Source organism: Ranitomeya imitator, chromosome 5 (genome assembly GCF_032444005.1).
Source record: "Ranitomeya imitator isolate aRanImi1 chromosome 5, aRanImi1.pri, whole genome shotgun sequence".
Classification (NCBI taxonomy): Eukaryota; Metazoa; Chordata; class Amphibia; order Anura; family Dendrobatidae; genus Ranitomeya; species Ranitomeya imitator.
The window spans coordinates 506145837-506171799 of NC_091286.1; the positions used below are offsets into that span (position 1 = coordinate 506145837).

The 25963-nt window shown below is 44.9% G+C and overlaps 1 protein-coding gene across 3 annotated transcripts in view; it reads right to left on the reverse strand.

The window, feature by feature from the left end:
- Positions 1–1348: 1348 nt before the first annotated feature.
- Positions 1349–25963, reverse strand: part of ARHGEF26 (Rho guanine nucleotide exchange factor 26) — a 203082-nt gene continuing 178467 nt past the window's right edge. For all 3 annotated transcript variants that reach the window (XM_069727465.1, XM_069727466.1, XM_069727467.1), the window contains exons 13-15: positions 10900–10967; positions 6709–6813; positions 1349–3760 (exon numbers count right to left, since the gene is read on the reverse strand). In XM_069727465.1, the coding sequence (XP_069583566.1) occupies positions 3618–3760; positions 6709–6813; positions 10900–10967 (316 nt within the window). In that variant the 3' untranslated portion in view covers positions 1349–3617. The remainder of the gene's footprint in view (positions 3761–6708; positions 6814–10899; positions 10968–25963) is intronic.

The following is a 25963-nucleotide window of genomic DNA, read 5'->3' on the forward strand; positions in this document are numbered from 1 at the left end:
TGGCGCCGGCAGTCCAGAGCGGAGCGTGCGGCTGCATAGCAACACATGGAGCCGCACGCTCCGCTCTGGAGTGCCGGCGCCAGAGCTTCATTTCCACATGCGAGACACGGACGTGTATCTCGCAAGTGGAAAAGAGGCCTTAGAAAGGTTTCCTGTCACCTTCCTGAAAGCTTGGCACCCAGGAGAGGATGAATTTTATTCCTCTCAGGTGCTGCCAGCATTTTCTCCCAGCAGCAGCACTTTTAGTAAAGTGTCTAAGCACCTGCCTAAAACTATTACAGGGAACCTGTCAGCAGTTTTGGCCGATATAAGATACGGCCATCACCTTTCAGGGCTTATATACGGCATTCCTGTGCAGGCGTACTTATCTGCCCTGTTGAGGGCAGCGCAAAGTACTGCAGTGCGCAGGCGCTGGGAAAGGTCAGAAAGGCTTGGCGCCTGCGCACTGCAGTACTTTGCTCTGCCCTCAACAGGGAAGACAAAGTACGCCTGCACATGAGCGTGATGCTGAGGAGACTCTGTGAATGATGCAGGGTGGTGTCATCCACAAGAAGCAAGCAGGAGGAAGGCAATCATAAGAAGATGGGAGGCGCTGGACCTGCGACGCCTATCGGACCGCACAGCAGGTGAGTATAATAAAACGTATTTTTCAGTTCTACCAGATCAGGTTGGGGGCTTATATATATATAGCATTATAGAATGCTGTATATAAGCCCTGAAAGGTGATTGCCAAAACTGCTGACTGGTTCCCTTTAAGCTACACATTATCTGATGTTCCCCCCATATTGGCAAAACCACTGGCAATTTTAGTTCATGGGAACGTAGGGACGGATGTCACAATCAGTTAAAACTGCTACGGGGGGGGGGGGGGGGGACTAGCAATACACAATTTTTTTTTTTTAAATCTCTGGACCAAGACTAGAGTACAAAATGTCGTTCTTAGTAAATTTCCCCGATATGTGCAGCTCATACCTAAACTTTACTAAATGGATTTTCATAATGGATTTCAGGAGCAAATCTTGAAACTTGCTCCATAAAGAAAAAAAAAGCAGGATGGAAGTCAGACAACGGCCTGAGATCACATTATTCTTCATGTACAGCTGACATCTTCTTCTGAAAAGTTGCTTGAAAGTACAATTACCCTACATCAGGTTACAGTCTAAACAACGTGAACCCCATTCGGTCATATGGAATATTATATAACGGTAAGTTGTGTCCACAGTTGATGCAGTAACGGCATCACTTTTGCGCTATTTCCTCTTCCGTTTGCCCATTTCTGTTTTGAATTCTTAAGAGTAACTGCATTTACACTATCGATGGCGAAAAAGAATTCACAACCACACGGTCCTGATAGTTGACATTATTAACATCCTTTATGTACAGAGAAATATCGCAGTGTTAGAAATGGAATTAATTACAGACAGGTCTCCAGTTTCTCAGGAGCAGTAAGGCACGTGATGTGCGGCCCAGGACGGGAGCTGCTCGGATTAGAACAATCACTGTAAACAATGTGCAGAAAGTTTTCATAAAAACCCAAGTCCTAGACTGGAGTTATACACAGAGCAGAAGTAGTGTCACTATTGTTTGCTGCGCTATCGCCAACACTTTATTCCTGCCCGTCATGTACAATTGTTTGTGTTGTCAATTCATTGTTTATTTTGAAAACTTATTCTAACTGGTAATGTGTATTACCAAGAGGTCCCCTTTATAGGGTGCTATGTTAAAAGGGGGTGGTTGGTTGCCACATGGCGACTGATTACGGACACCCACTAGTTCCCATTTTTCAGCGTTAAATTTCTAAGCTATTTTGCCTGTGGTCGGTAATCGCAGTGCTGTCCTGTTTGCATGTCGCCGGCTATGGGTCGTGCACGTCCATTCATATAATCTATCAATACAATCAGTGATAAGAACTTCCAAAAAGATAACAGCCCACATTGGTGGCAAAACAATAAGAAAAGAGGGCTGCTTGCCATTTTCACGTCTTGGTCAGAGCTGGCGTACATTTGATTTTCTCACTTTTGAAAATGTGAAAAAATGTATTAAGGGACATGTGTCTCAAAAGAGGTTTTCAAATAGGAAAAAGACTAGAAACTCTGCGCCACCTATTGGAGCTGGGTCCTAAGGGCTCGCACACATGAGCGTATACACTAGGCCAATGTTATTCATTGGGCCAATGCCGATGCCCAATTTTTTCACAAACAGTTGGTGAAGAGAATCGCAGCATATTACGCTTTCACTTTGAAATCAGATGCCACTCACTCGTTCAAGTCTATAGGGGCGTGGAAAACAGGACTGCACTCAGATGACATCCAAGTACAGTCCGATTTCCGTGAGCTCACACAATGGGATCACATTATGCGGATACTCTGATCAGAGATTGATCAAAGTATCATTAGCATCATCAGCCCTATTCTCTCGGCTGAAAGAATCTTCCGTTGGGTGAACGAGCCCAAAAAGTCAATATCGTCCCTTTATAGGGCCTTGCTCCATCACGTAGGATACAAAGCCAAACTAGGAACTTTATTTAAAGGGTTGATATTGGCTGCTAGGATCGCTACTTCCAATAGGTGGCCCTAGTGTTCTAGTCCTCCATCTCTGAACAGAATATTTGCATATTTAAGTTTGCAAGGGAGCTTTGCAGGGGCCTATAATCACCAAATGTTCCCCCTAGAGACCTTGTAACATGTCCAATATTTAACAGTCCAGTTGTTTTTGTGGAAAATAAAACAGACATTTTATTTCTAATCCCCCCCCCCATTTTGCAGAGAAAATTGCAAAATATTAAAGAGGATATTCTTTTTAGCTTACAAGCATGCAGTTTTGATGAAAAATATATTTTTTGCGATATGGTTTCATTAAATTTTGCCCCATTTCTCTCCTATAGCTTCTGCCTTTCACTGTCTTTTGATGGCTGTAGAATGAGTTAACTGAGTGTTCGTCAGTGAGCTCATTCTGGCAGTCTAATGGGAGCGTTTCTGTCTTTTGAGCTCCTCCGAATTAATTTAGGACTACTTTTAACCATAGTTAAATGTTGGGAAATTATGAGCTGGTGAAAGAAAAATGTAATGAACCCACATTTCAAATGTGATTTTCTAGCCCCATTCACATGTGTTTAAGAAAAAGAATTGTCCCCGGATGTGGCCAACCCCTGAGAATTTACAAACGGTAAACGGAAAGCCGATATGAAGGAATGGTCCCTTTAAGGAAAATATAATGATGGCTGCCAAGACTCATTCTGACATTGCCTGCCACATTGTAGTGGTAAAACGCCTCGTGCTTCTCCCGCCTGATATCGGCTCAGACGTTAGTACATAGCATGGGCACAGCTCCGACATCCGCAGTGCGCAGTTGGCGTGTTCTCCAGCACTCGCTGCGGGCCGGCCTTGCAGGGTGACCCCATGGGTCATTTCCGGCAGGGTCATGTTTGAAGATCTGAGAGTAAAAACTTTCACTTAAGAAATAAAAGGCAAAGAACAGGATGAGGGATGAGCAGGGAGCCGTCAGCCAGGTTTGGGTAAGGCCTTGACCCGCCACCACTCCTGGTCCTTCACTACACAGTGCTGCTACTATAGTGCAAATCCTGCAGTAAGGACAGCGCTAACACCATGCCCTTAGTTCTACACGTTAGTTTCCAGTGCCAGCAGTCGCCCCATACGCTCCATGTTCTTCTCGATTGTAGCTTTGCATGTTATTTCTTTTGCGCATTCCAGGGGGAACCAGCCTCGTTCTCCGTCCCTCAGCCTCTCACCCTCATACCATCCTGTGGACCAAATGACAATAATGGAATTTTGTTATTAAAAAGAACTGAGGAGTAAGAGGACGTTACACAGCGAAGGACGGATTTGGAACATGGTGTGGGGCGGTGGCCGTGGTACTCCTCTCTTACGCTGCAGCACATTACATGAAGATGGGGGTCCTGGCTGGGTTTGTGGACTTCATCTACGGGGTCGCATGATACTGTCTACTTCCGCTGGCCAGGACCAGATCTTGGGAAGTTCAGTGAGGCAGACCACCACCACTCAGAAATAGTCTTTTACTCAACATTAACTTGGTGGGAACTATGTACTATAGATAGCGGTGTAGAACTCAAGAACGTTTCTTTCACAATACGGAGCATCTTCACACACATTCTCTATACCTCTTCAAGGTTCCTGCCTCACATGTCTGTCCTCAGAGTCCAATATCCAACTCGCGGTTTCACGTCCTGTTCCCTCTTAATGCAACTAGTTTGCCAATATGGCTGCTACTTAGTGTCTCTGCTTGTGGACGCCTTGGAACTACCGTAGTCTTACATTCTCAGTTCTGCCCTGGCCTGTTATCTCAGAGTTATAAACTTAGAGGCGTACTGCTGGATGTCCTTAGCAGGACCTGTCTCCAGTGCCTCCCCCTGTCCTTCGATCACTTTCTTTACTCCGGATCTCTCTATCCACTGTCTTGGTCTCCACTAGTGAGGAGCGAGTATACTCGTTGCTCCGGTGGTCTCCGAGTATTTGTTAGTGATCGGAGATTTAGTTGTTGTCACCTCGGCTGAATGATTTACGGCTGCTAGACAGGCTGAATACGTGTGGGAATTCCCTAGCAACCAGGCAACCCCCACATGTACTCAGCCTGGCTAGTAGCCGTAAATCATGCAGCCGAGGTGACAAAAACTAAATCTCCGAGCACTAACAAATACTCGGAGACCACCCGAGCAACGAGTACACTCGCTCCTCACTAGTCTCCACTCACATCAGGGAAACCCTCATCATGTGGCTCTGCTGACTAGTTGGATGTAAGGTTCGCTTCTGGGACAAGCTGGGCCCTATTTGACTTCCTGACAGGAAATTGTCTCGGTCCCTTCACCTTAGCCCCTCCCATTCTGGGCTAGTCCCAAGCATTAACCCTAGCTCTCCCACTTTGGGCTAATCCCAAGCATTAACCCTAGCTCACCCTACTGTTGGATAAAATAGAACCCATCACTAATAACACATGTCACAGTACTGTGAAACTGCAAGCCTCAGTTTGCATTTCTAAGTGAATGCTGGGAGTTTTAGTTCTACAAAAGCTAGCGTTCCAAGGAGACCTTTTTCACCATTCTGTTGTAGCGATATTAAGGCTGATTCGTCAGGACTATCATGTAGTGCACACCTGCGCTCAGCCAGTATTGCTGCAGTTGAATTTGCTGAATTTATTAAGAGCCTCTTAATATACTCGGCGTCTCATCTGAGTGGCTTGGGCCTACGTGCTCATAGACTGGAGTAGCATTTCTGGAGTACAAAACACTGGCACTAGTGATGAGCGGGCGTGCTCGGATAAGGTGTTATCTAAGCATGCTTGTGTCCTAATCAAGTATTTTCAGGATGTCTTAAAAAAAAATGCTCGAGACCCTGTTACTGCATGTTTCATGGCTGTTCAACAGCCACAACACATGCGGGGATTGTCTACTAAACAGGCTATCCCTGCATGTGTTACAGTTGTTGAACAGCCATGAGCCATGCAGTAGCAGGGACTCGAGCATGCTGGAAATACTCGATTAGGACACGAGTGTGCTCGCTCATCACTAACTGTCACATGTGATGACTGATGGGTGAGCCTGCCAACACCCTCCTCAGTGCTGCCCATTTAAACTGGCATAAAAACTCAAACATTTTGGTGCAAGTACAATGTAGTGACTTTTCAAAACCTATAGCCACTTTTCTGGCATAAAAGCTTTCATGCATCGGCCTCATGGGCTTCCGAATTTTACTCCACCCAATCTAAAAAAATTTCTCCTTCAATCAAGGGGGCAATAAAAGCGATTCCTTTTTGTGGACATTTATTCCCCACCCCCGAGGCTGCCCAATCATAAGGCAGTGTGTCACAGGGGGACAAAAGGCAAGAGCAAACAAAGTTGATCAAACCTGGCATTTTCAGAGTGATCTAGTGAAACTGAATGTGTCCCACCTGACCACGCTGAGAACTTCCATCGCTTCCTGAGCTGCAGCATTGGGCACCAGAGCAGAGTGCATCTCATACATCGCTCCGGACTTTACGTCAGCACTCTCCTTATCTCCCAATACCCATGATAGGCCCAGAGCGATGTATGCGAAGAGCTCGGCTCCCAGCTGCAGCTATCCTCTCACAGTGCTGAAAAGACAGGGATGGGAGTGAGAAGTTCTCCTCAAGTCTCACTAGATTGTGCTGAAAATGCCTGTTTTCACTTTATCTGGGGGTGGAACTTTTTACCCTCTATGACACTATCCAATCATAAGAAAGCAGTCCAAAGATGGGAAAAAAAGAATCTGAGCTAATACCCCTTTAGTTGATGAGTTATTCATGACGGTAAAAGGAATGCTAGGAAATCATGTTTAAAGGGAATCTGTCACCAGGTTTTTGCCACCTAATTTTAGAGCAGCATAATGAGACCCTCATTCCAGAAATGTGTCACTTACTGGGATGCTTGCTATAGTTGTTATTATTAGCAGATTATCAATAGAAGACTAGTAAACTTGCTGCCACATAGTCCTCCATATTTTGTAACTCTGTATAACTGCACCCTCTCCACTGATTGGCAACTTTCTGTGTACACTGTGCATAGGCAGAAAGCTGCCAATCAGTGGTGCAGACGGGGTTATGCGGAGCTCAGCGTTCAGAGAAATGGTAGATCTGCTGCTCTCAGATAGGGTAGCAGAAACCTGGTGGCAGGTCCTCTTTAAGTACTGGTTTCCTGTTTGTTTTTTTTAAACTTACCATCATTAACTTTCTGGTAAATCAGGACGACATCCGCAACTTGCAGAGATAGCTCATCTGGCTGCTTGGCGGTACAGGTCCGGATAATCTCCACTTGTGTTAAAGCTACAATAAAGAAAAAGAAACGTACGCTCGGACTTCAATTAATGTTAGAAAAATAAAATAGCTAACATATATATAGCCAAAGTATTGCACAGGGATTCAGTTTTCACATATACAGTACTTCTGATAAGTCGGCTAATTATATATTATTATTATTATTATTATTATTATACATTATTCACCCCGGCTGTTAATATTCAGAAATTTGAATCAGCAGGAAGATGTTGAAATAAACTGCAAAATTACTTAGTGAACAAAGGCTAGGTGAGAACAACCTTCTTGTTAAAGGGATTCTACAGAGATATAAAAAAAACCCTGACTATGAATAAATTCCTAAACCCCTTTCATTAGCATTTTACCCTCGTTTTCTCTAGGCAGATAACCTCTACATTAGTAATGTGGCCGCCCTCTTGTTACACTGAGACACCTGTCGGGAAGCTGACATATGCTCGTCTGAGCGAGTCCAATGGCTTTGTACCCAGTTTTTTGACGAGTTCCTGAAGCTGAAACAGAGCAGAAACTATCCAAATCTTCATTAAAAAAAAAATAAATTGACATTTCCGCTCAGTTTACATTCTAAAAACTTCGCAAAAATGTTTTGTGTGCACACACCCTTGGCCTGAGTTTTGGATATTGGACTGAGCTTTCTAATTCATTATTTTGGGAGAGGATTATCTCCAAAATTCTCCTAAAAAATCACTTGGAAAACGCTTGTTTGTGTGAGCAGATTATTACGGTAGATTTTTTTTTCTTGAAGGGTTATTGAAGAACGCTTGGGTACAAAAAAAAAAAAAGCACATGCCACTTCTTAGGCTGGTTTCACATTTGCGTTTTTTTTTTTTGCGTTTTTGCGGTAAAAAACGCAAAAAAAACGCATGCGTTTTTCCCCCTATGTTTAACATTAAAAACGCATGCGTTTTTTTGCATGCGTTTTGACGCGTCTTTGCAACGCATGCGTTTTTCTCTGCATGCGTTGTGTTGCAGAAATGCAACATGTAGTAATTTTGCGGCGGTTTTTTGCCGCAAAAAAACGCATGCGTTTTTTCGCAGCAAAAAAACCTATTGATGTCTATGTAAACGCATGCGTTTTTAAGCACATGCGTTTGTTTGCACTAAAAACGCATACGTTTTTATTAAAAAAAAACAGAAAACACACTGATATGCCACCCCCCACCATAAAGGTGATAAAGGGATCCTAACCCTAACGGGATCCTAACCCTAACCCTAAAGGGATCCTAACCCTAACCCTACCCCTACCCCTAACCCTAAAGGGATCCTAACCCTACCCCTACCCCCTTTAGGGTTAGGATCCCTTTAGGCTTAGGGGTAGGGTTAGGATCCCTTTAGGGTTAGGATTATGATCCCTACCCCTAACCCTAACTATTTCTGTTTATAGTGGGTTTTTTACTTTATTTTGATGATTGGCAGCTGTCACACATTTCTCAGCATGCGTTTAAAAAACACAAACGCATGAAAAAACGCATGTAAACGCATCAAAACGCCACGTTTTTTTCACCACATGCAAAAACGCATGCGTCAAAAAAATGCAGCGTTTGCACGCGTTTACATGCGATTTTTTTTTTTTAAAACGCAAGTGTGAAACCAGCCTTAGAAGCAGATACTTACAGGAAACCTCAAGAAACTATCAAATACAAAGAACTTCAGTGGAAAAAAAATTATTTCAAAACCTCTTCAGTATAAGAAAAATTCTGCCATAAAATTCCTTAAGAAAGGATAGTTTGCTGAAAATCTCCTGGCTCTTAAAAGCTTCCAAAATTTCACGTGAACATGATGATTGCCTAACTTTTCGCTTGCACCAGCTTTGCCTCGCACCGGTCTGGAAGGAGTGGAGGTACGCGAGTTATGAACTGGCCTCTACGCATTACATGAACTTACCTGCTGTGCATATTGTAAAATCTACAGCATGTCAATTCTTTGTGTGGATTTCATTGAGGACTTCATAGATTTTAGTGTGGAATTGCTGCTGAAATCTCTCATAAAGAGAGAACCCTGTGTCATGCACCGCCGCAGGCATACCATACTATTCGCGTCTGCAATGAGTTGCCCTTTTATTGCGCAGAAAGAGCAACTGTAATAAAACCTCCCTCCTCTTTACTAAATCATCTGTGGGAAGTCGGACGCTGCGGCAGGAAATCCCAGTGATGTCACAATGTGGGTTTCATAGGCACGGAAGAGCATCTGGATTTATTTCCCTGGCACAAAGCCCACTTTACCGGAGCCCATCTAAGGGCTGCACCATGATAAAGAGAAGTGATAGTGGTCAGGTATTGGTATGGTCCATACTGCAGATGCTTTGGTGGTTAATATAATACATTTCATAATAATGTAATCAATATAAAGGAATGTTTGTGTCTCTATGCTAATATCAAGATTTCGTCTTCTGATAGTATCCGCAGCTACGGCACACCCGCATCCTATCAAATCAGTAGTTGGCAGATGTGTAGCACCCTGCCGCCACCATCAGAAGACGGAGCAGCTCCGCTATCGAGCATCTCCGGCCGCCAACACCTAGAACAGCTCCCTGCACCCCGACTGATAGGACACTGATGACCTATACGAAGGACCGGTCAGCAATGATAAATTAGTAGACTACATCTGGAAAGAATTATGGAATTGTGGAATATTTTTTCTTCTAACGGTTTCTGTGTGCCCAGCTCCTGAGACAGTTGCACAGATTACTTGTTGTTATGGTAAAGAAGCCTGGTCTGATCAAGGAGATTTTTCCCATGTTTCTCCAGACGGAGGGAGTGCCCCTTGTCTTTTGAGGGTCTTTTTTATGTATCAAAAAGTTTTTGACCATATTTTGAATGGGACACATATATACTTGTACAAGTTAATTATTTTCCCTTGTTAATTCTCAAAACTAAATAAATGATAATATAATGAAATTCATGAGAACCCGTCCTTGTAATGTTTCACAAGCATCCTATATATTTCCTACATTACTATTTTAAGAGTATTACTCTTTAAGGGTTATTTTCCAGTGATGCTCACTTCTGCATCCGAAGTGCGCGGTGCCGATGACAGTATGACCGCCCACACTTGCTGACACGTATGCACGATCCGTAGGCTTTATGTGCGGATCAGTAGAGTAGAACACGGGCACAATAGGTGCTTACTGTGCCCGAGTCTTGGCAGGTGTGCGGGTGGTAACGTCACTGATGCAGAAGTGAGCATCACCAGGAAACCTTCTAAGGACTCATTCCCACTTGTGATGCAATCGGACGAGTGCAATCCAATAAAAAATACATTTCTCTATGGGGCAACTCACAGCTGCAATTATTTTCTCATGCGGATTCGGCATGCAAAAACAATCGCAGGATTCTGCAACTGCACCCGACAATCGAATCGCACACGACACCGGCAGCGGAGAAGGAGAAATTACTTTCTCCATCTCCTCCACAGCTATGCTCCGACCTTGTCATGTCAGAGGATCGGAGCACGGACACTCAGCTCCCACTCACAGCAGAGAAGGAGCCAAGGGTCATCAACATGAATGGGAGATTCATTGGATTCCATACGCTAATGGGACCACGGCCTAAATCTGTATGTACCATAAGTGTATGTTCACAGTATCTTTTTCCAGGGGATAAAAACATCCATTTTTCAAGCAGAAGACGCTTCAGTGTGTCTTTTTAGCCTTCCCATAGACTTGTAGTGTAAAGTACTGAGAGTCTTCGAATTGTAACTCCAGAAGACGATATATGTTATTTCTTTTAAAAACATGATGTCTTTGAAAGCCTGAAGAGTTTACAAAGGTATTTTCAACTTTGAAACTTATCCTCTATATTTCTAATTTCTCAATCGCTGGGAGTCCACATAACAGCATGGCAGTGCACACTTCGTTCTTGAGACAGGTGGAGGTTCAAGAGATCAGGTAGTTATCTCCGAGAATACCCCTTTAAAAACCTCAACGTTTTACAAGCAAAAAAAAAGGATGATTCTCTTTCCTGCGTTTTCTGAGCACAAAAACCATCAAACACCCTTCAAGCAACATATTAAACTTAAAGAACGGTTTTCCAAGCGAACTACAGGGGGCAGCATGAGACAGCTAGAGAATGTCCTTACCGGTTCTGTCCGTGCAAGCCTTTTCTCTACTCTGGCCCAGCGCGGTGATCCAACGTGCTCGGTCACTCCTGGAAGACACAGTGTACTGATCAGACTCTTCATATTATTCAACTAAAGCAAAAACAAAAAGCAAATACCAAGCGAGAATAGTAACAAATGTTTCATGTATTCCTGTGTGTAACATATACTTCTGCAATACGTTCGCATTGGTCAAACTTCCACAGTGGTGCCCAGCCTGTGGGTGCGATGCCACTGTATGCAGCTGCAGCAGTCAGGTCTCAGCCTTGGATCCCATCCCAGGTTTGTCCAGTACATGGTCTAGCGCCCCCTTCTGTAGCAGTACCATCCTGACCACCCTCCATTATATTTTGTGTACAGACGAAAACTGACAATTGAGCGCACTCAGCTGTGACCATACCTGCTGTTTTATTATGTACAGACATCAAACCCCTGGGTTATGGAGATCGCAGCTGTCAAACTATCGATCTAAGAAAACTCCTTTTATTTGTGCTGCCGATACTCACAAAGTAGCTTCAGGTCACTGCAGATTCACCGCTCTGCATGACACCATTGGCCCATTACTGTGGAATACCATATAACGTTCAAACAGAACAAAGGTTGATTGGATTTCCCTGGTTTGCTCAAACAGATGTCCCCATGTGTCGTCTTGGGGAGTAATAAAGCATACGTGATACGATATAATCCAAAAACAACAGCAAAGTAGTAACTGAACTTAATAAAATGCAACAACTCATACAGCATCATAATCAGTATCTGCCACTGGGGTCCGATTCGGGGTAATTGCTGCTCCTTTTATTTTTTATTGAACCTCTTGCCTATTTACATTTGCATTTTTTTCATTCCCTTCTTCCAAGAGTCAGAACCTTTTTATTTTTCCATCGCCATATGAGGGCTTGTTGATCAGATGTAGTTTTAAGTAACACCATTCATTTTACCTTATAGTGTACTGAAAAACGGGGGAAAAAATTACAATTGAAAGTACGGTATTCCTGCAGTTTTTTTGGGGGGCGTCGTTGTCGTCGTCGTTCGTTTTTATGCCATTCATTGCATGGTAAAAACTGACCTAGAGACATGACTCTCCAGGTCAGTACAGTTAAATTAAACTTGCAGAGATTTATATATATATATATATATATATATATATATATATATATATATATATATATACTGTTATATATATATATACTATTTAGATTTTATATATACTAAGCTGAGCTTTGACAAAGAACACCTAGTGTGTTTGAAAGGCGTAGCTGCTATACGCTGCTATTTGGTCATGTGAACTTGCCTTTACAAGTCTGGTTTCATATGCAAGCAAATAAATTACGCTTTTTGGACTATTTGGAAGCTGGAACAATCTCTCTTTTTTACCTTGATCTTATCAGCGTGCAACTACACGTGCCCCATGCTTCCCCACACCACAAGCCGCATCAGGTGAGCTGGTTTCTTGCTTTGCCTTCTACTATGCCATGATCAGAGTCTGGCCTCTTCAATGATACTTTATCGAGTTGTTGATGGTAATACTGTGTCCTTTTTATTAGATTTTTTCATAAAAGTTTTGTTAATTATACCACACATGAAAAATGGGGACATATGTCAAACCAATATAATGCAAACTTGTCTGGAGGCTGTCAGGTTTTAAAGCACAAAATGTAAAAGGATGTCACGACTTCTGGCCATGATTTCTCACTATACATGTCTTTTTAGAACCATATTTACATTTCAGTTGTACTTATATATACTTTTAAGTGGTGTTGGGTTGCTTTAAGTGCTGCCATTAAAGTATGTTTATTTTAAATAGGGGATTATTGTGGATTGTAGTGATAACTCCCAATTATTGGGGCTAAGTGAGTCCTGGCAGACACAGCAACCTACCGTGGTCCAAAAGAGCAACTAATCAGCCCAGGGCAGGTGGATTAGTGGGCAGCTTCTGTGTGCCCTATATATATTGGATAGAGTATATATATTGTATAGCGTGTATATATTGTATATAGTATATGGTCAGTCTGCCCAGTGCATCATATAAGTGTATCATAGAAGTGTGTGGAGCTATGAAAGAATTAATCCAGAATTGAAGGGAACCGCTGGATAGTCACTGTAAACAACGTTTGTTTGTTTTCACTCTCACCCCTATAATCCTTCACTTTCTGCTAACCCCCCTAATCTCTAAACCAAGTAAAGAACTGGTTATCTCTTCCTCTATCCTCCCCATCCATTTCACCTCCTCCTCAGAACTAACAGGAGCTCTATGGAACGCACGCGCTCTGTCTGCAACAAACTTTCCTACATCCATGATCTTTTCATTACTAACAAAGTTTGGCGGAGGAGTTGGTTTTCTCCTGTCAGATAATTGCTCCTTCGCCCACATTCCACTGCAACCCTCTGTTACCCTTCCTTCCTTTGAGGTGCAATCCATAAGCATCTACTCACCCACCAACCTCCAACTGGCTGTCATTTACCGCCCCCCAGGGCCAGCCACCACCTTCTTCGACCACTTCACCACCTGGCTACTTCATTTCCTCTCTGCTGACAACCCCACTATCATCATGGGTGACTTTAACATCTCCATTGACACATCCCACTCAGTTGTCACTAAATTTCTATCTCGCACTTCCTCCTTTGGCCTCACTCAATGGTCTTCTGCAGCCACTCACAAAGATAGCCACACACTGGATCTCATCTTCACCTGCCTCTGTTCCCCGTCTAACTCCTCGCTACCTCTTTCTGACCACAACCTACTTGCATTCTCTTCCCTTTCCTCTCCAGGTCCACATTCCCCACCCCACAAACTTGCACAGCCTCACAGAAATCTCAAACACCTCGATCTACACTCACTCTTTGAATCCCTTTTCCCTCTTACAGACATAAGTTCCCTACACAATGCGGATGCCGCTGTCACTTTATATAATACCACAATAGCTGCAGCTTTTGAATTGGGTTGCTCCTCTCACACATACCAAAGCTCGCAAAATCAACAGACAACCCTGGCACACCAGCCTGACCAAAGAACTGAGGCAGGCTTCCAGGGTTGCTGAGCAGAGATGGAAAAGATCACACTCCAACGAGGACTTTATCACATTTAAACAGTACCTCACTCGCCACAGCAAAACAAACCTACTTCTCATCTCTCATATCTTCCCTGTCTCACAACCCTAAACAGCTATTCAATTCTCTCCTCCGTCCCCCAGCACCTCCTCCCTCTCCACTTATCTCAGTTGAAGACTTTGCCTCATTCTTCAAACAGAAGATTGATAACATCTGAGAAAGTTTGGCCTACAACCCCTCTTCCTAGCTACTCAGCCCTCCTCCTCCAAAATTAGCTTCACCACCATTACAGAAGACCAACTTTCCACCCTACTCTTGAAATCACATCTCACCACCTGTGCACTTGACCCAATCCCATCCCACTTCATCCCAAACCTCACCACAGTCTTCATCCCAACCTTAACCCGTCTGCAATCTATCACTAACAACTGGTGTTTTCCCCTCATGCTTCAAACATGCCTCAATCACACCCATCCTCAAAAAGCATTTGCTTGACCCATTCTCTGCATTTAGCTATTGCCCCATATCACTTCTCCCCTATGCCTCAAAGCTACTGGAACAAGATGTCCATTTCGAACTATCCTTCCACCTCCATTCCTGCTCCCTCTTCGGCCGCTTACAATCTGGCTTCCAACTGCATCACTCCGCTGAAATTGCCCTAACTAAAGTCACCAATGATCTACTGACTGCCAAAGCCAAGCAACACTACTCTGTCCTCCTCCTCCTGGACCTGTCATATACCTTTGACACAGTGGACCACTCCCTATTACTACAGATCATCTCATCTCTTGGCATCACTGACTTGGCCTTATCTTGGATCATGTCATACCTAACAGACCGGACATTCAGTGTCTCCCACTCACACACAACCTCCTCACCTCACCCCCTATCTGTCGGAATCCCGCAAGGTTCAGTCATAGGGCCCCCGCTCTTCTCCATTTACACCTTCGGCCTCATACAGCTCATAGAATATTACGGCTTGCAGCAGAGCTGTGGAGTCGGTAAGGCAAACCCCTGACTCCTCAATTTCCATGACAGCGGACTCCACGAGTTCAACTGCACAATCCTACCTGGGCTGTGGAGTCGGTAAACCAAACCCTCGACTCTGACTCCACCATAATAGACCCCGACTTCACAGCCCTGGCTTGCAGTATCACCTCTATGCTGATGACACACAGATCTACCTCTCTGGACCAGATATCACTTCCCTACTAACCAAAATCCCACATGTCTGTCCGCTATTTCATCCTTCTGCTCTGCTAGATTTCTAAAGTATCATCTTTCCCTCATCTCACTTGACTCCCCCAACAGACCTATCCATTAATGTAAATGGCTGCTCACTCTCTCCAATCCCACAAGCTCGCTGCCTTGGGGTAACCCCTGACTCAGATATCTCCTTCAAACCACATATTCAAGCCCTTTCCAATTACTGCCGACTTCGACTTAAAAATATTCCCTGAATGCGTACATTCCTCAACCTAGAATCTGCAAAAACTCTAGTGCATGTCCTCATCATCTACCGCCTTGACTACTGCAACTTCCTGCTCTTTGGCCTCCACTCTAACACTCTCGCACCCCTCCAATCTATCCTAAACTCTGCTGCCTGTCTCCCCGCTATTCCCCGGCCTCTCCTCTCTGTCAATCCCTTCACTGGCTCTCCATTACCCAGAGACTACAGTTCAAAACCCTAACCATGGCATACAAATCCATCAACAACCTGTCTCCTCCATACATCTGTGACCTCGTCTCCTGGTACTTATCTGCACGCAACCTCCGATCCTCACAAGATCTCCTTCTTTACTCCCCTCTTAGCTCCTCACAATCGCATACAAGCTTTATTCCGCGAATCCCCACACTCTGGAACTCTCTACCCCAACATATCAGACTCTCGCTTAACGTGGAAACCTTTAAAAGGAACCTGAAGGAACCCACCTCTTCCGACAAGCCTACAACCTGCAGAAACCACCGATCCAATAAACCGCTGCACAACCAGCTCTGCCCTCAACTATTGTATCCTCACCCATCCCTTGTTGATAGGCTTCTCTCGCCTCCTTTACCAGTCGTGACTTGTATTGCTTAAGAATATTGTACTTCATTATGCATACCCCTTTTCACATGTACAGAACCATGGAATAAATGGCGCTATAATATATATATATATATATATTATATATTTATATATATACTTCACAAAAACAGGCAGCACTCCATATTCTTTCTCAAGGCTTGAGAAAGGCTCATTCAGGGCCGAAACGTTGCACAGAGATGTGGGCTTAAATACCTGCACATTATCTCAAAGAATATGGAGTGCTGCCTGTTTTTGTGAAGTATATGGACTAGAAGCAACCAGTGGACGGGTTGTCTGGGCCTTGCACCCGAAGATAAGTAGAGGATTTGTGCTGTTCCATTTTTTATTTTTATACTAATATATATATATATAAATATATATATATATATATATATATATATATACTAGCTATTGAACCCGTTCTACGCCCGGGTGGCGAGCATTTATATTGGTATATTGTCTCCATCATGGTATGTGCTGCTCCATCCTGCGTCCCCATCCTGTCATGCGCTGCTCCATCCTGCATCCCCATCCTGTCATGTGCTGCTCCATCCTGCGTCCCCATCCTGTCATGCGCTGCTCCATCCTGCGTTCCCTTTCCTGTCATGTGCTGCTCCCATCCTGCGTCCCCATCCTGTCATGCGCTGCTCCCATCCTGCGTCCCCATCCTGTGATGCGCTGCTCCCATCCTGTGATGCGCTGCTCCCATCCTGCGTCCCCATCCTGTGATGCGCTGCTCCATCCTGCGTCCCCATCCTGTCATGCACTGCTCCATCATGCGTCCCCATCCTGTCATGCGCTGCTGCATCCTGCGTCCCCATCCTTATGTGCTGCTGCATCCTGCGTCCCCATCCTGTCATGCGCTGCTGCATCCTGCGTCCCCATCCTTATGTGCTGCTGCATCCTGCGTCCCCATCCTTATGTGCTGCTCCATCCTGCGTCCCCATCCTTATGTGCTGCTCCATCCTGCGTCCCCATCCTTATGTGCTGCTGCATCCTGCGTCCCCATCCTTATGTGCTGCTGCATCCTGCGTCCCCATCCTTATGTGCTGCTCCATCCTGTGTCCCCATTTTTATGTGCTGCTCCATCCTGCGTCCCCATCCTTATGTGCTGCTGCATCCTGCGTCCCCATCCTTATGTGCTGCTCCATCCTGCGTCCCCATCCTTATGTGCTGCTGCATCCTGCGTCCCCATCCTTATGTGCTGCTCCATCCTGTGTCCCCATTTTTATGTGCTGCTCCATCCTGCGTCCCCATCCTTATGTGCTGCTGCATCTTGCGTCCCCATCCTTATGTGCTGCTCCATCCTGCGTCCCCATTTTTATGTGCTGCTCCATCCTGCGTCCCCATCTTTATGTGCTGCTGCATCCTGCGTCCCCATCCTTATGTGCTGCTCCATCCTGCATCCCCATCCTTATGTGCTGCTCCATCCTGCGTCCCCATCCTTATGTGCTGCTGCATCCTGCGTCCCCATCCTTATGTGCTGCTCCATCCTGCGTCCCCATCCTTATGTGCTGCTCCATCCTGCGTCCCCATCCTTATGTGCTGCTCCATCCTGCGTCCCCATCCTTATGTGCTGCTGCATCCTGCGTCCCCATCCTTATGTGCTGCTGCATCCTGCGTCCCCATCCTTATGTGCTGCTCCATCCTGCGTCCCCATCCTTATGTGCTGCTCCATCCTGCGTCCCCATCCTTATGTGCTTCTGCATCCTGCGTCCCCATCCTTATGTGCTGCTGCATCCTGCGTCCCCATCCTTATGTGCTGCTCCATCCTGCGTCCCCATACTGCCTTTGACCCGCTCGGCGCCGAGTGCTGGGGGGCCTGAGCAGGCGGGGACACCGGCGCGCTGTGGGGGTCAGGTGCCGGTATCGCCGCCAGCTCAGGCCCCCCAGCACTTACTATACTCACCTGTCCGGCGTTCCATCGCTGCGCGCCGCCATCTTCCCGGTCTCCTGGCTGTGACTGTTCAGTCAGAGGGCGGCGCCGGCGCGCATTAAGCGCGTCATCGCGCCCTCTGAACTGAAGGCCACAGACCGAAGACCGGGAAGATGGCGCCGCTCAGCGATGGAACGGGGACAGGTGAATATAGGCCGATACTCACCCTCCTGGCGGTCCCTGCTTCTGCGGTGGAGATCGCGGTGTGTGTTCAGTGTGAACGCACACCGCGATCTCCCGGGAGCGTCGCTCTGCGAGGCCCAGACTGCGCCGGCGCTTGCGCAGTCTATAGAGGCTTCGGACAGAGTGACGCTCCCAGCGTTATATTATAGATATATATATATATATATATATACACATATTGTATAAGATATACATATTGGATAAAGTATACATCTACTATATAAAGCTGAATGTGTGTGTGTATGTGTGTGTGTGTGTATGTGTGTGTGTGTGTATGTCCGGGATTGGCATCTGCACCGTCGCAGCTACAGCCACAAAATTTTGCACAGTCACACGTCTGGACCCCGAGAGCGTCATAGGCTATATTGTGAGGCGAAATTTTAACCCCGCGCGTTCCAATTCACCAAACAATTTTGCCCCTATCTACATAATGGGGAAAAAAGTGAAAGGAAAAGTGTTGGAGGCGTCACAGCTACAGAAACAAAATTTTGCACAGTCACACGTCTGGACCCTGAGAGCGTCATAGGCTACGTTGTGAGGTGAAATTTTAACCCCGCGCGTTCCAATTCACCAAACAATTTTGCCCCTATCTATAGTGGGGCAAAAAAGTATTTAGTCAGTCAGCAATAGTGCAAGTTCCACCACTTAAAAAGATGAGAGGCGTCTGTAATTTACATCATAGGTAGACCTCAACTATGGGAGACAAACTGAGAAAAAAAATCCAGAAAATCACATTGTCTGTTTTTTTAACATTTTATTTGCATTATATGGTGGAAAATAAGTATTTGGTCAGAAACAAAATTTCATCTCAATACTTTGTAATATATCCTTTGTTGGCAATGACAGAGGTCAAACGTTTTCTGTAAGTCTTCACAAGGTTGCTACACACTGTTGTTGGTATGTTGGCCCATTCCTCCATGCAGATCTCCTCTAGAGCAGTGATGTTTTTGGCGTTTCGCTTGGCAACACGGACTTTCAACTCCCTCCAAAGGTTTTCTATAGGGTTGGGATCTGGAGACTGGCTAGGCCACTCCAGGACCTTGAAATGCTTCTTACGAAGCCACTCCTTCGTTGCCCTGGTGGTGTGCTTGGATCATTGTCATGTTGAAAGACCCAGCCACGTTTCATCTTCAATGCCCTTGCTGATGGAAGGAGGTTTGCACTCAAAATCTCACGATACATGGCCCCATTCATTCTTTCATGTACCCGGATCAGTCGTCCTGGTCCCTTTGCAGAGAAACAGCCCCAAAGCATGATGTTTCCACCACCATGCTTTACAGTAGGTATGGTGTTTGATGGATGCAACTCCGTATTCTTTTTCCTCCAAACACGACAAGTTGTGTTTCTACCAAACAGTTCCAGTTTGGTTTCATCAGACCATAGGACATTCTCCCAAAACTCCTCTGGATCATCCAAATGCTCTCTAGCAAACTTCAGACGGGCTCGGACATGTACTGGCTTAAGCAGTGGGACACGTCTGGCACTGCAGGATCTGAGTCCATGGTGGCGTAGTGTGTTACTTATGGTAGGCCTTGTTACATTGGTCCCAGCTCTCTGCAGTTCATTCACTAGGTCCCCCCGCGTGGTTCTGGGATTTTTGCTCACCGTTCTTGTGATCATTCTGACCCCACGGGGTGGGATTTTGCGTGGAGCCCCAGATCGAGGGAGATTATCAGTGGTCTTGTATGTCTTCCATTTTCTAATTATTGCTCCCACTGTTGATTTCTTCACTCCAAGCTGGTTGGCTATTGCAGATTCAGTCTTCCCAGCCTGGTGCAGGGCTACAATTTTGTTTCTGGTGTCCTTTGACAGCTCTTTGGTCTTCACCATAGTGGAGTTTGGAGTCAGACTGTTTGAGGGTGTGCACAGGTGTCTTTTTATACTGATAACAAGTTTAAACAGGTGCCATTACTACAGGTAATGAGTGGAGGAAAGAGGAGACTCTTAAAGAAGTTACAGGTCTGTGAGAGCCAGAAATCTTGATTGTTTGTTTCTGACCAAATACTTATTTTCCACCATAATATGCAAATAAAATGTTAAAAAAACAGACAATGTGATTTTCTGGATTTTTTTTTCTCAGTTTGTCTCCCATAGTTGAGGTCTACCTATGATGTAAATTACAGACGCCTCTCATCTTTTTAAGTGGTGGAACTTGCACTATTGCTGACTGACTAAATACTTTTTTGCCCCACTGTACATAATGGGGAAAAAGTGAAAGGAAAAGTGTTTGAGGCGTCGCAGCTACAGCCACAAAATTTTGCACAGTCACATGTCTGGACCCCGAGAGCGTCATAGGCTATATTGTGAGGCGAAATTTTAACCCCGCGCGTTCCAATTCACCAAACAATTTTGCCCCTATCTACATAATGGGGAAAAAGTGAAAGGAAAAGTGTTGGAAGCGTCGCAGCTACAGAAACAAAATTTTGCACAGTCACACGTCGGGACCCTGAGAGCATCATAGGCTTCGTTGTGAGGTGAAATTTTAACCCCGCGCGTTCCAATTCACCAAACAATTTTGCCCCTATCTACATAATGGGGAAAAAGTGAAAGGAAAAGTGTTGGAGGCGTCGCAGCTACAGCCACAAAATTTTGCACAGTCACACGTCTAGACCCCGAGAGCGTCATAGGCTATGTTGTGAGGTGAAATTTTAACCCCGCGCTTTCCAATTCACCAATTTTGCCCCTATCTACATAATGGGAAAAAATGAAAGGAAAAGTGTAGGAGGCAAATTGACAACTGCCAGATGTGAACAAGGGGGACTTAAAGAATGAGAGCGATGGCGCCAAAGAGTATATACCGTACAGTTGCTAAGGTGGGGCCTCGACATGGGATACTCACCACACACGGGGATATGAACACACACAAAATGCGCCACACACTACCACGTGCTTGAACACATATTACCCTCAGCACACATTTCACCACAAATACACCAACCTCGCCACATAAAAGTCAACACACAAAAGTCGCCACTCAAAACTCGCCACGCGCAGAACTCGCCACATGCAAAAACTAGGCTCTTGCAAAACTCTCCACAAGTGCAAAATTCTCATGAAAAACTCGCCACACGCAAAACTTGCACACGCGGAAAAATTGCCACATGCACAAAAGTTGCAACACATGCAAAAGTTGCCTCACACAAAACTTGCACATACTCAAAAGGCACCACACGTAATACTCGCAACGCGCAAAACTCGCCATGCGCAAAACTTGCTGCTCACAACTTGCTACACTAACCTGTCACATGCAACTCGACACACAAAAAGTTGCTACACGCATGTTGCTACACAAAATTCATCTCACAAAAGTCACTACATGCATGTCGCCACACGCAACTCAACACACACAACTTGACAAACGAAACTCGCCCTAAAACACACACAAGTCTGGTATTATCCTTCAAAAATAAAAATCTGATTAATAAGCAGACAAACTACAACAATTGCACCATATAGGAAATACGGCAGCTGTCAGTCACATGACCTGTCTATTATGTGTATGTGTGAGCTAATATATACTGCTAGGGGGAGGGCTTCCTGTTGGCTGGGGATTTATCAGGCTGCCAATTTAGCTTACAAATACTGAGGTAAAAATACTGAGCAAATAACGTGTGAACGAGGTCTAATACAGGAGGAGATGACACACAGGTATATACTATATACAGGGGAGATGACACACAGATATATACTATATACAGGAGCGATGACACACAGGTATATACTATATAGAGGAGGAGATGACATATAGGTACATATATATACAGGAGGAGATGACATACAGGTATATACTATATACAGGAGGAGATGACATACAGGTATATGCTATATATAGAAGATGACATGCAGGTATATACTATATGCAGGAGGAGATGACACTCAGATATATACTATATACAGGGGAGATGACACACGTATATACTATATACAGGAGGAGATGACATACAGGTATATGCTATATATAGAAGATGACATGCAGGTATATACTATATGCAGGAGGAGATGACACTCAGATATATACTATATACAGGGGAGATGACACACAGGTATATACTATATACAGGAGGAGATGACATACAGGTATATACTATATATAGAAGGAGATGACATTCAGGTATATACTATATATAGGGGAGATGACACACAGCAGGTATATACTATATACAGGGGAGATGACATACAGGTATATACTATATACAGGAGATGACATACAGATGTATACTATATATAAGGGAGATGACAAACATGTATATACTGAGGTGATGAGGTGAAAATGAGAGGTGTGAGGTGAAAATGAAAAGGTGTGAGTGCAAAATGAGAGGAGTGAGGAAAAATAGTGGAGTGATCAGAAAATGACAGATGTGAGGTTGAAATGACAAGTGTTAGGGGGGAATGAGAGGAGTGAGGGAGAAAATGAGAGGCGTGATGGGGAAATAAGAGAAGTGAGGTGCTATAACTAACCACAGATATTTACTATGCCCAGGCAACGCCGGGCTCTTCAGCTAGTATTGTATAAAGTATATGTTACTCTATTCCTCAGAATGGCCTAAAGCTGAACATACTCCAGGATCTGTTTATTCTCCTCTGTATTATGGCAGCGCTTCATCCACATCTTTCAGGTCTGTGTATATAACACAGCAGGATCCTGCTACAGACAAGAATTACATGGACACACTAAATATATTATGTAAGGAAAGATGGAGATAATAAAAGCACTGTTGGATAAAACTCAAGCGGAGCAGTACTTTCCATGTGCCCAAGAAAGTAAATGTTGTAGCTGGTAATACTATCATGTCATGATACCGGAGGTGATAACACTCGGAATTTACTGACAGTTTCTCATTAACAATTCATCTGTACCAGAGCGCCTTGGGGGTTAAGTGCATGGAATGAACTGATGGAAAACAGATACCAGGGGCACCCAGAGATGATTACAGACTCCTATCCTATGAAAGGAGCCAAAGATTCTGCTTCATGCCAGTCCTGTCTATACTACCCAGGAGAAGTCTACAATCTCTCAGGAACCATGGCTGTGATGTATGTGATAAGGATAGATTGTAGAATTATGTTTGACAAATATCACTATTCTCAAATACCCCAGCACTGTGAGGGCACTTAGGTTATGTGAACACTGAATTACTGCTATATCGACCACACTTCTGAAATAGAGAGCCTTAGGCTACTTTCACACTTCCGTCTTTATAAAGACGTTGCAATGCGTCGTTCTGTGCAAAAAACGCATCCTGCAAAGTTGCCCGCAGGATGCATTTTTTGCACATAGACTTGTATTACCGACGCATCATGACGTATGGACACACGTTCCATACATCGTGCACTGGATGCGTCGGTAATTGGCGGACCGTCGTCACAAAAAAACATTCAATGTAACTTTTTTTGTGCGACGCGTCCGCTATTTTCGACCACGCTTGTGAGGCCGAAACTCTGCCCCCTCCTCCCTGGAACTCATAATGGGCAGCGGATGCCTCTGAAAACTGCATCCGCTGCCCACGTTGTGCACTATTTTGCACAATGTCCATCGGTACGTCAGGCCGACGGTTTGCGACGGCCCCGTACGGACGGAAATGTGAAAGAGACCTTAGCGCAGTTTGGCCAAGTTGTGTGATGTGAGCCAACACAAGGCAATCTCTATAGATGGGTCACCATCAGACTGACCTCCTGGGTCACAGCCTACAGGTTAAAAAGGCAGATCAGATCCAACTTTACTTAAAAACTGCCTGGGACAAATATGAGAAGTGTTCAGCCAATATGGAGGCAGTCACTTACCCCCTAATGTATGCTAGAAAAGAATCCAAACTCACAAGCACATCCTGGTAAAATGAAATAAATGGACAGGTTGCATTAGAGTACAAAGAAATACAACCTCTCTGAGTGCACTTAGGCTCGGTGCACACTACGTTAGTGGCCTTTACCGGGAACAGACTCGTAGGTGGCCACTGTCGGGAGGGATGCTGAGGCATACGTCAACCATAGGGACTCTTTGTAAAGAAATGTATGGCACAAGGCATATATTTCTTTGTAGCAGCTCTCAGTATAGGAAAGCATAAATGCCAGATGGAGGACAGAAGAGCACACTTCTTGGCCTCCGTATGGTGAATGTGGCCTAAGGCTATACTATAGGCTATTTGCACAGGCACTGGATGCACCTAGTCTAAAGGTACCGTCACACTCAGCGACGCTGCAGCGATATAGACAATGAGCCGATCGCTGCAGCGTCGCTGTTTAGGTCGCTATAGAGACTTCAAACAGGGCAACACCAAAACGATGCAGGAGCGATCCAGTGACGTAACGGCGACTCACTTATCGTTCTCGCTGGTTGTTAGCTCCATGTAAAAACATTGCTGGCATCGTTGCTTTTGCTGTCAAACATGACGAATCACGCCGACCTGACGACGAAATAAAGTTCTGGACTTCTAGCTCCGACCAGCGATGTCACAGCGGGATCCAGATCACTGCTGCGTGTCAAACACAACGAGATCGCTATCCAGGACGCTGCAACGTCACGGATCGTTGTCGTTCTCGTTGTAAAGTTGCTGTGTGTGAAGGTACCTTAAGCTATATGTGATGTGCACATATAAAAAGCCAACATGTGCATTAAGCTTCCCAATTTCACAAGTGTAGTGTATATAACAGTAATGCAATTCAAAGTGTACGTATTTAATGTTCACATAAACCTTAGCAAGCTCACAATGTGAGAGTATTTGTATGTATGTATGAAGGCTATAGCAATGCAGTCACGTAAACCGACATCTGTACCTTGATTTCATTTTGTGATTATGAGCAGATGTGTGTTGTACACGTCACTCTGCTGTATACATGCAATATACTGTATATGGCACAATACATGTAGCATAAGGCACAGCTGAATACATGGACCAGACACATATAGATGTTCTACTCCATTCATTCTTCACTTAGATCTGGTTTGGATGTCTTGTCCTGCTGCACAGAACCCCATAGAAATCCCTGCCATATACGTGCTACACACCCAACAAAGCATTGCACAGATTCCAACACAAGAATGTGCAGGGCTGAAGTAGTGTTTCAACATCTGGAGTGAAAAATGTCCTAAATCTAATCTTAAAATCAGGATAGTCTTAGCATAAATACATTATTAGCAACCTTGCCTGAAATGTGTCAAGTTAAAGGGAACCTGGCAGAAGCGCTTACCCCGAAACTGTTAATATGACTGTGTAGCCTTCTAAAACATAAGAAAGTTGATCCCTTTATGTCCTCAAAGTCCTGCTTCAGCAGTGAGAAGCCAGGCTTGGCAGTTAAGTCTGGAAGTGCATTGGGACATGATGATACACTTACAGCCAGAGGTGTAACTGGAGTCCAATGGGCCCCACTGCGAGATTTGGGCTTGCCTCCTCCCCACCGCACTCCCATATGTTGGTCTGTCGTATGGGTCCTAGTAGCATTTTAAATCCTATCAAGATATACATGCAGACCCCCCTCCCTCATTATGTATTAATACCCCCCATCCTGTATTAAGTTCCCCCATTCCGCGTTCCTTCATGGTATATATGTCCCCAATACAGGCCCTACCTGGTAAGCAATTCTCCCATCCTGGTATATATATGTCCCCCAACAGACATACGTGTTGTCTTCGGCAGGCCTCTTCCCACACGTGCCCGGTCGCTCCCTCTGTGACCGTGATTGTTACGCCCTCGCTGCCCGGTCGCTCCCTCTGTGCCCGTGATTGTTACGCCCTTGCTGCCCGGTCGCTCCCTCTGTGACCGTGATTGTTACGCCCTTGCTGCCCGGTCGCTCCCTCTGTGACCGTGATTGTTATG